This window comes from Vulpes vulpes, unplaced genomic scaffold, assembly GCF_048418805.1.
Source record: "Vulpes vulpes isolate BD-2025 unplaced genomic scaffold, VulVul3 Bu000000635, whole genome shotgun sequence".
In the NCBI taxonomy this organism is placed as follows: domain Eukaryota; kingdom Metazoa; phylum Chordata; class Mammalia; order Carnivora; family Canidae; genus Vulpes; species Vulpes vulpes.
In genome coordinates this window covers 459,265-477,377 of record NW_027325670.1, presented here as the reverse complement: position 1 = coordinate 477,377, position 18,113 = coordinate 459,265, and the positions used below count along the sequence as shown (strand labels likewise).

At 39.8% G+C, this 18,113-nt stretch overlaps 1 protein-coding gene across 4 annotated transcripts in view; it reads right to left on the bottom strand.

Moving 5' to 3' along the window:
• LOC140596454 (midasin-like) overlaps positions 1-18,113 on the bottom strand; it is a 168,044-nt gene that overhangs the window by 41,571 nt on the left and 108,360 nt on the right. For 3 of the 4 annotated variants that reach the window (XM_072745087.1, XM_072745085.1, XM_072745089.1), the window contains 16 exons: positions 16,364-16,479; positions 15,442-15,575; positions 14,616-14,773; positions 14,278-14,398; positions 13,706-13,916; positions 13,123-13,354; positions 12,683-12,809; positions 11,888-12,058; positions 7,251-7,465; positions 6,469-6,856; positions 5,579-5,688; positions 4,234-4,939; positions 2,489-2,650; positions 2,003-2,276; positions 1,034-1,269; positions 237-332 (listed from right to left, as the gene is read on the bottom strand). In XM_072745087.1, the coding sequence (XP_072601188.1) occupies positions 237-332; positions 1,034-1,269; positions 2,003-2,276; positions 2,489-2,650; positions 4,234-4,939; positions 5,579-5,688; positions 6,469-6,856; positions 7,251-7,465; positions 11,888-12,058; positions 12,683-12,809; positions 13,123-13,354; positions 13,706-13,916; positions 14,278-14,398; positions 14,616-14,773; positions 15,442-15,575; positions 16,364-16,479 (3,457 nt within the window). The remainder of the gene's footprint in view (positions 1-236; positions 333-1,033; positions 1,270-2,002; positions 2,277-2,488; positions 2,651-4,233; positions 4,940-5,578; positions 5,689-6,468; positions 6,857-7,250; positions 7,466-11,887; positions 12,059-12,682; positions 12,810-13,122; positions 13,355-13,705; positions 13,917-14,277; positions 14,399-14,615; positions 14,774-15,441; positions 15,576-16,363; positions 16,480-18,113) is intronic. The other variant, XM_072745086.1, reaches the window with a different exon arrangement.

The window sequence follows — 18,113 nt, the reverse complement described above, 5'->3', positions numbered from 1 at the left end:
CCAATGGATATGGCATCCTATCCTTGAGAATAGGGGAGGCAAGTCCCTCACGTGCCCCACAAGGCAACTGTTTTACTTGTAATAATCTGACCCCATGCCAGAAAAACCAGGGAAGCTTATCCCTCTCTCCAAGCCAAAAATATAACTTCTGTCCTCTAACAATAACTTTACTACAAGATAATCTTTTTTCAATTGACTACTAACTAAAATGAGAGAGGGAAAGAGAATTATCTTACCTGTGCCTTTGCGAGAAGGATCTCTAAGCCATTCAGGAACTTTGAGATGGGACTGGAAAGTGGGAAACTACGAATCCTATCCATTACAACCAGCAGCTGCATTAAAAGAAGAAAAAAGATCTAGGCATCTCTGTGGGTATATCAATCACCCAAAGTACTGAAGAGAGGCCTAATGAAATTTTTATGCAAGGTCCCTGCTTTGCACCTGCTACAGCCATGGAGGAAACTTCTAGAATTGTGGATCTAAGAGAAACACTTTATCTGTTGTATTACTCTAGAAAAAACATGGAGTTTGAGAAGATCATTACTTTTTAGATTTGTTTTTTTAGTAATCCCTACAGCCAACATGGGGCTTGAACTCACGACCTAGAGATCAAGAGTCACAAGCTCTTCTGACTGACCAGCAGGTGCCCCCAGATAATCTCTCTTAACCACTCTCTGTTGTAAGAGTTATTAAAAAAATTGGCTGAAGACTACAGAGTAAAGTCTCTGTTAAAACTGCTGATAGTGAAAAAGCCAGGCCTTTGCTAATATACATAGGTATCTGAATAAACAGAGCAATATAGCAGTATTTTAACATGTGGACAGCAAACCTGATCAACAAATAAAATTAGTGGAATTTGAAACATCATTTATACAATAGCTATACAAACTGGTATGTCCATCCTGCAGTGAGTAGTGTCCCACTGAAGTGGGGTTCTGTGAATCTTTGTTTATACACTGAAATGTATACATGAATGCCCTTAGAGACGGCAGAGATCATATCCTCAGTGTTCCCTTCCCACCAGCTGCCCTACCTGTTCGAGAGCTGGGTGTTCTGGCCAATCCTGCAGTAGCTGACTAACAGCCTCTGAGAAACACTGAAGCACAGGTTGACAATGCCTTGCTTCTGGGACATTGGGGTGCTGGTAGAAGTCATAGGGCCCATCAGGCTTCACTATTAGATCCGAGGTTGCCTCACCAAACAGAGTGTTATAGGAGAGGCTGCAAGCCAAAAGTTGGCTGCCCAAGAGTTGGTCATTCAGCTCAGCTCCTATGAAGTTAACATCATAGTAAAGTCAGCGAACTCAGTAGACTCAGTAGGTTGAGATACCAAGGTACAAAGATGACAAAAACGTGTTCAGAAATAATGAAGATATTTTAAAGCCATTCATGCCCGGAGCAACATAGGCCTAAAGGACTAGGAGGACCCTAGTATCACAGGAATGTCACCAAAATCTGCCAAGTGTTTGGGATACATAGAGGAACTCAGATATTGCCTACTGTTATCAAGAGATACAGAGTTTGGTTTGATGGATTCTATTTCCTGGTTTTTGTAGCTATCTTGGTAGGCAGAAATGAAATCTAAAGCCTCCTTTCTAATAGCCAAGGAATAACTCACAAGGTCATACAGGGAACTGAATCAAACAATATTCTGTAAGATTAATTTCTGAGTCCCCAGGATGCTCCCAGGAACACATGTTTTGAAAACCACTGAAGCTATTAGAAGCAAATTAGAATATTGAGGAACAAAACCACTCAAACTAAGTCTATATCCTTATTTTTTAAATCCCTTCACTCCAAAGTATTCAGAGGAGAAAAATCCACTATTGCAGAATTTTAAATCAAGTTTTTTGAAGTAGCCTGAGTCTCTTAAGCTAAGGAAACGACCTCAACAAGGAATTCAGTAAAAAACAAGAAGGTAATGACTAACTGCTCCAGAAGTAGTAATCCTATTTATTCATTTGCATTCCCCAAAAGTTTAACACAAAAACAAACTGTCATACCCATCAGAGAGTAGAAGTGTGTCACAAGAGATGCCCCAGTTTGATAGCAGGACAGAAACAGGCCAAGGTAATGCTTTGTCTCATGTGGCGGTAGAGGCTGTTGGTACCAGAGGGACCGAGCGAAGTTGAGGCAAAGCTGCTGGTGAATCAACATCACAGCCTGCATTGAGCTCTGGGAGAAGAGGGCAGGGTCTGTGGCTGCTCCCTCTTCTTGCACATCTGAAGTTCCCTTCTTCTCGTCCAGTGTTGGTTCTACTAGAATATCTGCAAAATCCTGTCAATAACATTAGAGCAAATGAACTTCTAAAAATTAAATCGTTTTAACAAAAAAGGAAAGGGCAAAGATGGAGTGTGAACAATCAAGAAAACGAAGTAATGACTTACATAAAGATATGGTAAAAAGATAGATAATCAAACCATTCAAAAGTAACACAGGTGGTATCAAGGGAAATTGTTCCAAAACAAACCCTGTTACCACCACCCAACCTTTTCATGAAGTGGGAACTGCTTTCTGAACTCCCGTTCTTCCTCCTCCTCCTCGCTCAGGGCTGTCCTGGAGTTTCTGCTCCTATATCTGTATAGGCTGCTCTCCTGCTCGGCCTTCTCTTGGGCTATGCGTTCCTGTTCATCCCACTCATTGATAATTTCCTGAAAAGTCACACATTTGAAGGGAAACTTCTTTGCCTTTGCTGAGGTGCTTAAATAAACAAAGCAGAACTTGCTATCTCTTAGTTTCTCATGATAACAGTACCATGGTTCAAAACAAGTAAATGCCAACATCCAAAAAACTCCAGGTAATAGCAAATAAACTCTGTTTTTAAACTGTATCTGCAGCAACCCATTTTCTAAATTCCCCCTTGCTATAGTGCTACATTTTCACAGTGTAAAAACATGCAACAATAGGGCTAATGCCACTGGAACTTCCTGTCAGAAGTTAATGGAGTTCTGTACTAAGGATAAGCTCTGGGTAGGAAATGTGGGGGTTGTGACTCAGACTGGACTTGGCTAACAACTCAAGCAGCTGGACCAGGAGTTCAGGAAACAGAAATGTGGGCCAGGGGCAGGGTGGTTACAGGGCATCAATCAGGCAAAACTGGGCTATGCCTTACCACTTTTTAAATCCCCAGTAACTCTAAGATTTTTAAGTCCCAAAGTTTGGCAAAAACTATAAATTAAGAAAACACTCCGTACTGATGAGAATCAAGGAGATGAGCATCTACCTTTCAGAATGATAGTTTGTACTAAAAACCTAAAGCGGTTAATCTTCATCCCGGCAATTCTGCTTTCTAAAATTTGTTCCCAAAGACCTAGGTATAAGACTATTTATGGTGGTGGCGATGTTTTCTAAGACAGGAAAAAGACCACATAAAAATATAAATGCTCAATGATAAATTAGTTAAGCGTCTTAGAGCATATCTATATAATAGAAAACTAGACAGCTAGTCAATAGGATGTAGGTGAAAAATACCGTAATTATGGAGGAAAATAATCACTTAGTGCTCTCAGGTTTTTTAAAGCAAAGTATAAAACAGAATGGACTTTAGCAGTGGTTTGTAGAACTCTAGCAACTTAAGGACCAGCTTCAGAAGCCACAGAGAGGACAGAATTGTCCTCAATTAAAGTATGTCTTTTATCTATTACATACTGGGAAACTATTCTAAGACTTTTATTTTTAAAAGAGTTCTACTACTAAAAAACAGAAATTTATAAACCACTGGGATGAATGACTTAAATTTATAATGTCACAGACATACAGGTACAGATACATCTACAAACAAACAAGGCTAGAATGGGATGCACCAGAACGTTAAGTTTATATAGCTTAATTTAAGTGGTAAAAAATCTAGTAATTTTTATTTATATTTATTCTTTTAATTGTATAAATTGAGAACAAATTGTTTTTGTTGATAAAAAAACAGAAGTTACTTTCTTAATAAAAGCTGTTACTATCACATGGCCAAAACCACCATAAATAAAGTCTAAAACAAAAAACAGACCAGGGGAAAATATATATAGTGTGTGTCAGAGACAAAGAATTAATATCACTAATTTTTTCTAATCTCTTAATAATTCAGGGACAAAGACCCCCCAAACGGAAAACTGAATAGGAGTAAGAAACGAAGACACTAGATCCCACTGCCTAATCACATGGTCTCCATCCACATTGCTAATGTCCTGCAGATACCCTGCTTGTGCTGCCAGCGCCCTTCAGGAGGAAGTCGTGGGCTTACCTGGCACACGTGTCTGAAAAGCTGCAGAGCCCTCTGGTCCAGCTCTCCCTTGCACAACACATGGGAGCGCAGGTAAAGAAGTGCATTCATCAGCAGCTGCTCTCGCGTTGGGCAAGGTCTCTGGCCCTTGCCTTCTAGTTCCTTTCCTCCTGAGCGCTTGAGGATCAATTTTCCAAGGCCTCGAAGAACCTCTTCTGACTTCACTGAGCATAAAGTATCTGCATGAGCATAGTAAGTGGGGAAGGCAGGGCCCACCGATGGAAAAGCCAACAAGGATGTGGCCAGGCTACCCAGCCTGTCTGCACAGACTACACTGCCATGGAATGAAGCACAGACTTCAGATGCCACCAGCCTCATCCCATGCTGCAACTGCAAGATGGATGCCTGCAGTGGGGTCACAGAGTCTGGATACAGGGCATACTCCTCAGCCAGCCGCTTCCTGAACTGGTGGTGGGATTGCTGCCAGGAGGCTTCCTCTTTCAGAAGATTCTGGACCACCTGGGCAGACCGAGGTCCATCCATGTGGAGGGCCTGCAGGAGCCGTGTGAGCAGATCCTGAACAGCAGAGGCCTTGGCAATGCTGGTGACATAGTGGTGGATCTCCTGCACCAGTGACTCATAGGCAGGCACCTGGGGTCTGAAGGCCTGCTTCTTTGACAGGCTGCAGATTAAATTCTCCAGATGATCAATTCTTTGGCGAAGTAGTCTAAAGGCAAATTAACACAATATACAAATTCAGTCAGGAGAAAAACAGCGAATCTAGACTGAGCCCTTAGCTAGGAAAACAAAATAAAGACATAGCAGCCCCTAAGGAATAACATGAGGAAAATATTGACTATTATAATGTAAATGAATAATACAAAGAGATCATTCATCACATGCCACACATGGTGCTAAACAACGGAGATGCATATTTCATCAGTCTAATCGCAATTCATCAAAGTAAATGCTATTATTCTCCCCTTACAGACACGGACTCCAAGGCTGAGAGGCAATTAAGTGATCTATTCAAAGTCTAAAGGCAGGGGCAGGACTAAACACAGACCTGCTACACTATATAATGTTTACCAAGACAACAAACCCACAGAGTGCACATCACCAGACCCAATTTCTGTCATGTTGAAAAAAGTTCTGGTTTCAATGCTCCTGACCCCATGTGAATCCTGCCCCTCCTTTCAGAATATTAATTTTTCCTGACTATAACCATGGCTTTAGGGTCTAATTGCTAATGTAGTTCAGAGTATGTATTATCACCTCCAACTGCAATTACATTGCAAAGGCCAACCTCAAAATGTCTTTAAAAAAAAAAGTCAATAAACCCCCAACACAATCACTCCGCTGTTACCTGATGTGAGGATGAGAGTAACGGATAATGACTTCATCTTCCAAGTCTGTTCCAGTCAGTAGCTGGGACGAGAGCTTTCGGGTCTTCCACTCACACTGCAACTGGTGTAACTAACAGAAAGGAAGAAGCACGTCTGTTGTGCCCAGCTGTGACCCTGTCCAAGAGGACAATGCCCCAGGGAAAGGTAGAGAAACTGGATAGAAGGAATCTGGGCTCTTGAATGACTCAAGAGCAGGGGTTTCTGCTCCATTAACCTGGACCACTCACCTTAGAGCTATTAGGAAAAGAAACTACCTTATTTACACTGCTGAACTTCTAAGGACTCTGCTATAGCAGCTTAGTCTTTACCAACTCATATACTAGTTCCACATTTTGAAGAAAGAAAATTCTATCACTATCTTTATATATTCAGCTCCTGAGTTTGGTCAGAAGTTCAAATATCAAGGGATACCACATAATCTAAATCTACTTGATCCTTGAGTTTTAGATAACAAACCAAAAGTTCAAAAGCTGAGGAATACCATACCGCATCTGAAGAAGTTATCCAAGTCCAAATATTCGACTTAGTTCAGATAGAGGGAGTACGGATAGGAGAGATACCACTAGTTCTCTGGCAATGCCTCAGATATTCAACTGCCGTGACCTCTGCCTACTGTAGTCTACTGGCAAATACATCAGAAGCTTAGGAAGGACCCCTCCAAATACCTAAGCTTACTCAGAGGAATTCTCAAAGAGGAAAATGCAGTCATTAGAACACACTCCTGGGATATCACAGGGTAGCCTATGCAAAATCATCTCTCTGGTGCTCTAAGCATTCAAAAGGCAATAAAAGGAGTAATATACTAAGTCAGGGATGGAGCCCCATGCTCCAAATTCTCACCCCTCCGTACCTCTTCCTTAGCATACTTGAGCTTGTATTCCCTCTTCACTGCAGGGTCAAAGCGTGCCTGTGGAAGCCATGTCTGAATCTGGAGCAAGCCAAGGCTCACCCAGAGGCTCCCACGACGGGCTGGCTCAGAGAGGTCCTGTTTAATATCCCCTTCCCCAAACAAGTGGCGCAAGGAAGTAAGCAAGAGGCATAGCAACTCTTTGGGCAGAGGCTCCTGTCCAGCCATGTCTCCAAGAGTCTGGCCCACATGCTGGAAGGCTTGTCTGTCCCCGAGCAGCAGCTGTTCGCAGTTCTGCATATACTCCTGCCGCTGGGGTTCAGGGAGCAGCTCTGTCAAACCCGCCAGGTGCCGACACAGCACAAGCCTCTGGAGCTGGGAATCCGTGCGTCTGTAGAGATAAGGAAGCACTTAAGGGCTTGCATTACATCAAACAGCACTCTTTTCTCACAACTATCATTCTTTCAGAAAATGACAAGGTAGATTGCATTACTGCACTAATTCACCACTTAGAGATGAATTTCTCTGCTCAAGTAACCTTACATGCTTTTCTAAGCTCCGCTCTATCACAATAAGCTTAAAACCGACAGAGGCACTAGCCAACTCCTAATATACTTGTCATGGGCTAAAAACCTGCTGATCCAATCAGAAAATATACTTGTCTTCAGCCATCAAAACTAGCCACTACAGAAACAAGTTATGACTGAGTTCTCTGCTACATGCTCTATAAAAAAGACAGAACTTTACAGTCTACCTGGGAGCAGGGCAGGGGAGGGCAAGAATACCTGAATTCTGTGACTGAAGGCACAGCCATGTTGGTCCAAAGCGCCAGGCTGATGTCCTGGAGCTGCTGGGCTCTTTCAACCCATTCTCCCAGGAAGACATGTGAGGAGGACAGGATAGGGAGGCCACTCACATCCCAAGGACTTGCTCTGCAGCTGCTGGTCAAGACTTCAAAACAGCACTTGGAGAATATGGCTCTACTGAGACTGCTGGGGCCCTGATGGACAGAGAGGAGTCATGTATCTTTTAGAAATTAAAAGGATTTGGGATCCCTGGGTGGCTCAGCGGTTTAGCCCCGCCTTCGGCCCAGGGCATGATCCCAGAGACCCGGGATCAGGATCGAGTCCCACGACAGGGTCCCTGTATGGAGCCTGTTTCTCCCTCTGCCTGTGTCACTGCCTCTTTCTCTCTGTCTCTCATGAATAAATAAATAAAATCTTAAAAAAAAAAAAAAAGAAATTAAAAGGATTTTAACAAGCACCACTGAGCACTTCAGAGGAAGAAAGGGAGTAAAAAAAAAAGGAGGTTCAAGTTGCTAGAACCAGGTAAACATCAACCAGAGTGCAGAATGGTGTCAGGTGTTAGGCTTTTTTTTTTTTTTTTTTTTTTTTAAGGTGTTAGGCTTTAAAGAAACAGACTCCATTCTCAAAGAATGAGGAACAACTGGTGCTTTACTAATGCAAGAAAATCCCTCCAACCTGGGCATCAAGAAGACCATTCTTGCAGTAGAGCTAGAAGATAAATGTTAAGAGCCAGGGACAAAGTTTGTCAAACCTGTGCTCCTTGGACTGTTCATCTGGGACACAGTAATAGCTATCTACAGCAAAGGATTAAGTGGTTAAATACATACGATGGGAAACACTGTATATACTCTGTAACTCTCGGGAATTCACAAGATTTCTCACTGAAGGCTTTCAGAAATATTCTACAATAAGGAAATCAATTTTGAAGGATGCCTGGCTGGGCCTAGTCAGAAGAATATGCCATTCTTGATTTCAGGGTCATGAATTGGAGCCCCATGAAGGGTACAGAGGTAATGAAAAAAAAAATTAATTAATTTAAAAGATAATTTTGATAGAGCAAGAGAACAGAAGAGTCCCAAACCAATCCATGAACATCTGTGGGAATAAGGTATGATAAAGGTGGCATTTCAAATGAGTGGAAAGGATAAATTAATCAAATGTGGTGTTATTATACTGTTTTTAGATATACTGTTTGTGTAAAATATTTAGATACCTACCTCACAAAATAAGATATCCAGATATAACTAATGATTTAAATATAAAACAAAAATATACAAAAAATGTTAGGCAAATGGTTTTCACCTCTAGGGAAAGGGAAGGAAGACTATTTTTATTTTTTAAAGATTTTATTTATTTATTCACGAGAGGCACAGAGAGAGAGAGGCAGAGACACAGGCAGAGGGAGAAGCAGGCCCCATGAAGGGAGCCTGATGCAGGTCTTGATCCTAGGTCTCCAGGATCACGCCCCATGCCGAAGGTGGCACTAAACCGCTGAGACACCCGGGCTGCCCCAGAAGACATTTTTTTAAAAGCATGACATCAAAGCCAGAAAATAGAAAGGGGCTAGAATATTTGAAAAGAAAACATTATAAAACCTGAGAGAGATGGGATGCCTGGGTGGCTCAGCAGTTGAGTGCCTGCCTTCGGCCCAGGGCGTGATCCTGGAGTCCCAGGATCGAGTCCCACATTGTGCTCCCTGCATGGAGCCTACTTCTCCATCTGCCTGTGTGTCTCTCTCTTTCTCTCCCCGTGTCTCTCGTGAATAAATAAATAAATAACATCTTTAAAAAAAAAAACCTGAGAGACAAGAGAACACTAGAAATATATTTCTAACCATATGGTGGGTAAAGGTTTAATATCTATAATTTTTATAAAGAGATCTTCAATATGAAAATGATGACTTCATTTTTTAACAAAATGAGCAGTAAACATGACTGAAAAATACATGAAGGAAATATACATACATATAAAGATGTTTAATCTAAAAAAATAATCATGAGAACAAATTCAAACAAGATTTTTTAAACTGATTAGCAATAATTTAAAATGCTGGTAACACCTAGTGTGTCAAAAATGTAAATAAATAGGGGATCCCTGGGTGGCGCAGCGGTTTGGTGCCTGCCTTTGGCCCAGGGTGCGATCCTGGAGACCCGGGATCGAGCCCCACATCGGGCTCCCGGTGCATGGAGCCTGCTTCTCCCTCTGCCAGTGTCTCTGCCTCTCTCTCTCTATGTCTATCATAAATAAATAAATAAATCTTTAAAAAAAAATGTAAATAAATAGATTACATAATAAGTGAAATTGTGCTCTAGTCCTAAGTCTTCCTGTGATTATCCTGGGCTTTGTGACCTCCTCCTTTACCAGCTCCTAGCATGTTTGAAAAAGTAAAAAATACACCCTGTTGATAGCAGCATTATCAATAATAGACAAATTATGGAAACAGCCCAAATGTCCATCAACTGGTAAATGGATAAAATTTACACACTGGAATATTACTTAGCCATAAAAAAAAAAAATGCAATATTGCCATTTGCAACGACATGGACAGAGCCAGAGAATACTTTGCTAAGTGAAATAAGTTAGTCAGAGAAAGACAAATATCATATGGTTTCACTCATATGTGTAATTTAAGAAACAAAACAAATGATGATGGGGGGAGAGCGGGGAGAGGCAAACAAAGAAACAGACTCTTAACATAGGAAACAAAATGACAGTTATTACAGGGGAAGGGGCCTGGAGATGGGTGTTAAGGAGGGCACTTGTGATGAGTACCAGGTAACTAAATTCTACACCTGAAATTAGTGTTACTCTGTATGTTAACTGGAACTTAAATAAAAACTAGGTGGGGAGGTGTATGTGTGTGTGTGTGTGTGTGTGTGTGTGTGTGTGTGTGTGTGTGTGTGAAAAACAAAAACCACTGCTAAAAACCACCTGCCCAGACATTCTGAGAATAGCCATAAATTTCTTTAACTGTACAGACATTCTAACCAAGGAATAAATTCTAGTTTTTATTATAGGAAAGGGAGAAATAAAGGCAAAAAACCTCTACATTTATGAATAAGTGATTAAATTCCAGCACATTAGAACAATGGCATACCTTACAAAGTATAAGCTGGAATGACATGTTTCCATGACATACGAACAAAGAAAGCGATCTTATTTTTATGTATATTTAATACAAAATATATGTGAATAAGATACAGAGCAAATAATACTTATTGCTACAGAATTCTATATATAGATGTAAAGTTGATCCTCGATCAACACAGGGGTTAGGAATGCCAATCCCCCACCCCCACCCCACCACATACATAAAAGAAAAACCCATGTATTTAATGGTTAACTACCCAAAACCCTAACTATGTACAATACTGTAGAAAAAGACACACAGGCCTTCTGATCTCCAACCAAAGTTGGCAAAGTTGGACCCTAGAGTGCTATCTGCTACTTGCTACTATACCCAAGAATGCAGAATCTCCTTCCACATAGAGTCCAGAGAAAGGCAAAGAACCAGGGAAGGCAGAGCACCTTTACTCACCTTTTCTGGCCACTTGCTCCACCTGGCCCCTATTCCAAGTTCTAACACCGTTCCTGCTTACAGAAAATGGTGGCAAGCAGTGAGCCAGCTGCCACTATCCCTGTGGTATTAATTTCCTGCCTCAGACTTTCAGTACCATGGATAACAACTCCTCCCCGCAGTCCCCTCCGTCACCAAGAATCCTGTTTAGTGCTCATCCTACCCCCTGGTTCTCCTAGACTTCTTACTTCAGGGAGGAGGCAGGTTATCATTCTGTTGTCCTTGGCCAACTCTGGCCAGTGATAGGTCCTACCACTGTAGTGAGAATTCACCCCCCAAGCCCGTCAGTTCCTTTGTACCTCTTTCACCATTCAATACCTCAATAACCAAGTCTTGCACAGGTAGTAGGATAAGGAGTGCCAGAATAAGATGATGGCCCTTTTGTTCCAGCCTTCCCTGTATCTTCCCTCGAACTTCCCTTTGCTTCTAGGCATTTGGCAACTTCTACCTTACTTTTCAGTCACAAATAAAATACATATTTATTGGAAAACATCCATGTGTAAGTGACCCCGTTCAATTCAAACCTTGTGTTGTTCAAGGGTCAACTGTATATACACACACATATACACACATATATTTGTATAAATGTGACTAGAAAGAATATTTTATTTAGAGAATAAAGTGAAGACTATTATTTTAGAGAGAACATGAGCAGGGGGGAGCTTAGAGGGGGAGAGGGGAGAAGAATCCCCAAGCAGACTCTGAGCTGAGTGTAGGGCCCAATGCAGGGCTCAATCTCATGACCCTGAGATTATGACCTGAGCTGAAAACAAGAGTCAGATGCTCAAACAACTGAACCATTGAAGCACTCAGGTACCCTGAGTGAAGACATTTAACTTTATTTACTTTAATTCAGAATTTTTGAAATAATTTAAGATAGAGTATCTTTTTTGAAGGTTTATTTATTAACATCCTGCAGAAAATAAAGTATTAGAGAATTACTTATTTAGGTGTTCCTCTGTCCTTGGAATAAATATTTATTGCTAGATCAAAAAAATTTTCCACCATCAAACATCTTCATGATTTTATGCCAACAAACCTTCAATGTGGAGTCCAGAAGGGACCTAGGCATCTCCCTCTGCTGTAGATCAGGCAGAGGGCTCCACGTTAGCCAGTACTCTGGATTTGTAGTCACAGTACTGCTCCAAAAAGACCCAAACATGGAATTAAATAAGTCAGACCACAACGAAGTAATTTCTTCGGTAGACACCTAGAGATAAATAGATAAGAGGATATCTGAGAAAAATTCCATAAACCGAGTTATGAGGTTTCTGTCTTATAACTCATCTAAAATTAACATGGGTCTAAAGGTGTTAATTCTAATGTCCCTGATTTTCTGCCACCCTGGTCATCTTGGTTAAGCCACTTATTAATGATAATTTTATAAAACTGAGATCTGCTTTTATGAGGTACAGGAGGAAATATAAGTGAATCACATGAATATAATATCAGCAAAACAGATAAATGAATAGAGCATCATAAAAAAATTAAGGTTGTACTAATGAAGTTATATTAACTGTAGTTTACCACTACTCACATTCAATTCTTGGGGGAAAGATTAAAAACACCCACTATGTTTTTGCACAAACAATAAAAATAAGCAAATATTTTAGCCTCATTTAACTGGAAACCAAATAAAATGATTCTAGGAAGAGCTGGGAAATACACAGATAATTACTGCAAAAAAACACTCAAAATTCTCCCCCTCTGAAAGTTAATTCAAGTAAGATTGGAGTTTTGGACATAAATAAACCATTCTGCAACCAGTCTGTCACAATAAGTCTAACTGGGTCATAGTATAGAGGTTTATTTCCCTTTTGATTTTGGTTTTTACCTTCTGATGGTGCAGTAAGGACCAAAGGTCTCGAAGCTCTTGCGGAGCAACTGGTGTGTGCTTAAGACAAAATGTGATGTGATGACTTATCTCCTCATCTATCTGGGGTTGCTGATTTTTGCTGGATCTGTTCCACAAATAAAGAGGAAGAAAGGATGGGCTGTTGGCTATCAATAAAGTGCTAAAAATCTATTATGTATGGGAAGATGGAACACACAGAACTTATAGTGCATCTATTAAAAAACAGATAAGCAATTCTATTGGAATAATACCCAGTAACTTGTAGAGGTGGAATCAAAATAGGCAAAGAATCAGTGGCAACTGACTTCTCTTGTTGTCTTTCAGTAACTAGTCCCCTTTAAGTCTGTACTTTGTTTCACATTAGGATACAGAGAATAATCAAACAAGAAAAAAAAGTCCCCCAGAGGAAAATGGCTTACCTTCTTAAACAGGCCTGTGTCATAAAATTAGCTACCACTTTGTACTGCCAAAGCATAGCCAGGTACTCCATTGCAGGCCACAACTGAACACTCCTGGTAAGCTGGATTAAGGAGGTAAAGTCTGGTTGGAACACGGAGGAAGCTTCATTGTGCTTTTTCTCCAGAAAACCAAATGAAATTCCTTTGGCTTTTAGTTCTAAACAATGAGCATTCACAAGATTCTTCAACTCATCTGGACAAAAAGACACATGCAACATTATAGCATAGTGATAAACAGAACAGGCTTAGATTCCCAACTAATCATGTGACTGTGAGCTTAAACTGAGCTTGAGTTTTGTACTTGTAAAATGATGTTATTAATACCTGCACAATTCTGATGAGAGAATTACATAATATATGTAAAGTTCATCTCTATGCCTGGCACTTATTTAATTGTAGTTATAGCATACAAAAAGAGGAAAGAAAAAAGAAAGTGAAACAGAGTAAAAAGAAAATCTAAGGGAAAAACTTAAAACGTATTGGCTACTGGGCAAGAGATACTCCTGGAACACCTGTCAGTAGGTTAAACTCCAGAGTATATTACCTGGATTGGCATCTTCCAGAATATTAGCTCTGAGGACCAATCCCCAGGCCTGCAAGAGACGTTTTTTAAAAGTCCATTCAGAAGCAACCACTTGGAGACGATTAATGTCTTCCCACCATCCACTTTCCCCAAGGGCAGGCATCCGCTCCCTTATGGCAAGCGCTTTGTTAAGGATTTTCAACTGAGAAAAACATTCCACCACCAGCTTGTTCTGAAACAACAAAACCCAGGAGAACCTACTTATAGAGGAGAAATGAGATTCTTTTGAGCAGTCTGTTCACATCTAAGAAAACATTTTAAATATTTCCACAGTGCTTCTAGAAAACATACAGTTTGTTTACCCCTGCTGCTCTCAGATTTTACAGTAATAAAGTTAAAACACCACCCAGACTAATACTGTCAACAATAAGCAAGATGTTAACACTTAACAAATCAGTTAATCGTATTCAGTGAACACTTAGAAGTTAAACATTTAGGCAAGGATAAGTCTAGTTGAATGGCAGGCCTCATGCTCCAGGCGAACTTCAGAAGAGGTCAGATCTTTGTGTTTACTACATGTTTCTTAATTATACCTTAAAAGGAAATGGTCGTCCCAGGAACTTCTGCAACTTCTTTATACCAGTGAAGCCACCAGTCGGGCTCCCCAAGCAATTCTGAATATGTTCTGAGACCGTCTGAACCTCTTTGTAGTATCTTTAAAGGGGAAAAGAGCAGAGGGAAGTAAGGAAAGGCGGAAATGCTGGATAGTAGAGACATAGTAGAGATATCATTTACATTTGATTTACATTCACCAATAGGCCAACGGAATAAACCAAAGTAAAGCAAGAAGAAAAGTTTCAACTCCAAACCCTTTTCTCTTTATTATCATAGATGTACATACTGACATCATTACTCTAAGTATGACTCTTACTTGTCTTCATGGTTCATTAGGAGGTGGGGGATTTGACGGACCAAATGTTTTAAAACCCAGTGCCAGTGCAGGGCAAGCAGGGCCAAGCCCGGGGTATCCACTTTTACTGTGTCAGCCACAGTCCAAAACCGGTCCCGCCACCGCACAGAATCCAAGATCTAAAAACAAAGTAAACCAAATTACAAACATTTCTCAGTAAAAGACACAAGAAACATATTTCAATTGATGATGACTAAGAAGGCTTAAGTGGATTAAAAAATAAATTAAAATTCCACTGTTCTTCAAGAGGTGAATGGATTGTAGTACATACATTTGATGGAATATTACTTGGCAATAAAAAAAGGAATGAACTGATACGAAACAATCTGGATGCATCTCAAAATAACTGTTTTGAGTGTAAGAAGCCAGACAGAAAAGTATAATGCATGACTCCATTTATATAAAATTCTAGAAAACACAACTGATCTATAGGAACCAAAAGCACATTAATGGATGTTCGGGTGGGGGGAAGGGAGAGAAAGGGAATACAAAAGAACATGAAGGAAGGCTTGAGGTTATTAGGTATGTTCACTATTATGGAATGGCTTCATAGACATATACATGTCAAAACATAAAATTCTACACTTCAAATATATGCTACTTATTATGCTAGTTATATACCCATAAAGTTCTAGAATATGTATATATATATATTTAAAACTGTTAAGAAATATTAAATTTCTCAAGTAATATTGGGCATATAATAACACTGTAGTTCATTTCACCCCTAAGAATCTGAAATATTTCTCTTAGCACAAAAATAAAAACATGAAGTACATTTCCTCACCTTAATGACAATGGCATCAGACACAACCCCCTGAGAGGACTGTACCCAGAGCAGGATTAGTGCATCACAAAGTTCAAAAAAAGCAGCAAGGTTGACCACAATTTCATGGGGCGGGCTGTGATAGCTCTCTGGATCTTAGAGTTGACATAAATAAGAACATTTAATCAGATTTAAATTAATCCCTGGATATTATCAAAATCAACTGTAACATGCAACTTAACTGCATCTTTAGTACAAAGGTCAATTTTGAAAGGTCAAAATTGAAAGTAAATTCTTAGCCTACTATTAAACTTAGCAAATCAGGTATGCATATCTATAGAAGTTCTTAATGTCTTAATGAAAAATGAAAATTTTAGAGCAATAATGCAGATTTTATAGAAGTACTTGTTTAAATACAAAACAAATCGAAGTGTATGTATGTTTGAAAGAATAGACAGCACAGAGGAGAAGATACAAATGAATGTACTATTAACAATAACTCCTTCAAAGACAGACTTCTATTTTTATGCTTCAATATAGTCCAAATTTTCTCTGACGATCACAGATATATTTTCAATTTAAAAAATAAAGGAAGAATGAAGAAAGAACCTATAGCCAAATAGTTAGGAGCATGAACATTTTGAGCCAACAGATCTAGATTTCAAATTCTAGCTCTATTACTTGCTAGAGATATGACCATGAGCATCTCTATACATCTTTCTCCTCTTTCACAGCATAGGACCTACACCATGCAAGGTTGCTATAAAAAGTTAAGTGAAATCAAGAACATGTAACAAAGCAGTTGGTCATTATTACTGAATAAATTAGGCCACCAAATCAAAAAGAATCAGAAAACGGCAGCAGCTGCTGAAGGTCTCTTACCTTTAGAGACATTCTGTGATCAGATGCATAACTCAAGAATACAAAAGGTTAAACTTCTTACCTTTATGGAATTCAAAGGACATTCTCAAAACACTATTTCTTAGCTTTTTGCCACCAATGGAAACCAAATTTGCTTCAGTAAAAATCCGTTTTTCCCGGTCAAGATATAGGATTGTCCTGAAATGAGATCAATAATATAACAAATATTATCAGTTATTGGTGTATACTACTTGGCAATCACATCCTCTAACTGCTAAAATCTTGAGAATGCTTGGAACATCAATCTCCTTCAACCTGTCATTCACTTCCAACCCCTGCAAATTCTGGATTGAAGAGATGGAGGTGAAAAGTGATGATGACTGAGTTGGGGGTAGGGGTGAAAATGGGGAGGACAGATGGCTGGGAAAACCTGCATTTAGGTAAACTGCCAGGCTTTACTGTGACCTGACAAACGGCACTATCAACTCTTAAGAGCAGCCAAAATAAAATTAATCTCCAGTGTTAGAAGTTAGCTGGGGAGGCAGAATGGGGAAGCTACTAGGAGGGGGAGACAAGAGGGCCTTTGAAGTGCTACTTCATACCACATGCATGAGTTCATTTTGTGAAAATCCATCGAAACCAAATATACTCATTATTAAGTGTACTTTTCTATAATGTACATTATACCTCAATTACAAAATTAGTTTTAAAAATGTATTACATTGCTTTCATGAAGATGGCACCAAAGGCAAAGAAGGAAACCCGTGCCCCTCCCAAAGCCAAAGCCAAAGCCAAAGCCAAAGCAAAGGCTTTGAAAGCGGTGCTGAAAAGCATGGACAGTCACAAAAAAATAGAAGATCCACATGTCACCTACATTCCAATGACCCAAGACCCTGCGTCACAGAAGGCAGCCCAAATATCCTCAATGAGTGAGTGCCCCCAGGAGAAACACACCTGATCACTATGCCATCATCAAGTTCCCCCTGACTCCTGAGTCAGCCATGAAGAAAACAGAAGGCAACAACACACTTGTGTTCACTGTGGATGTTAAGGCCAATAAGCACCAGATCAAACAGGCTGTGAAGAATCTCTATGACACTGATGTGGTCAAGGTAAACACCTTAATCAGGCTTGATGGAGAGAAGAAAGCATATGTTCGACTGCCTCCTGACTATGATGCTTTGGATGTTGCCAACAAAATTGGGATCATCTAAACTGAGTCCAGCCAGCTATAATTAAATATAAATTTTTTCACTATATTAAAAAAAAAAGTATTACATTACACTGATAGTCAATTAAAAAAATAATGCTGGCCATTGTATTAAATGTGAGGAAAGACCAGCCTATGAAACAATTAGATAAATTTGTATGTTGAGTGTGTAGGTGAGCGTACAGGTGCTACATATTTCTCCAACATGGGAAGTGATGTGTAAGGCTGAGGAAAGGACCTGTGAAAGAATGAGCAGGTGAAAATGGGAGGAGCTGCTGCAAATCATGAATAGAAGACAATGGAAACATGACTATCCTATGATAAAGGATTAATTGCAAAATAAAGACAACATTAACGTTAAGCTGATATATCTCTAAAAGCATCCTATTAAATTATTAAAAACTTGCAAAATTTACAGGCATTTTGACACCAGAGCCAGAATTACTTGAATGAGCAGAGAGCATAAAGGAGAAGCAGCAATGAAGGAAATCCCACCTAATATCCACCACTTCTCGGGTTCAGAAGATTAAACACATGTAAGCTAAACTTGACAGAGTTTAGAAAAGGTATAATCTGTAAAGCTATATTGTACAATGAGGTAAACAGTGCTCAGAATATCAGG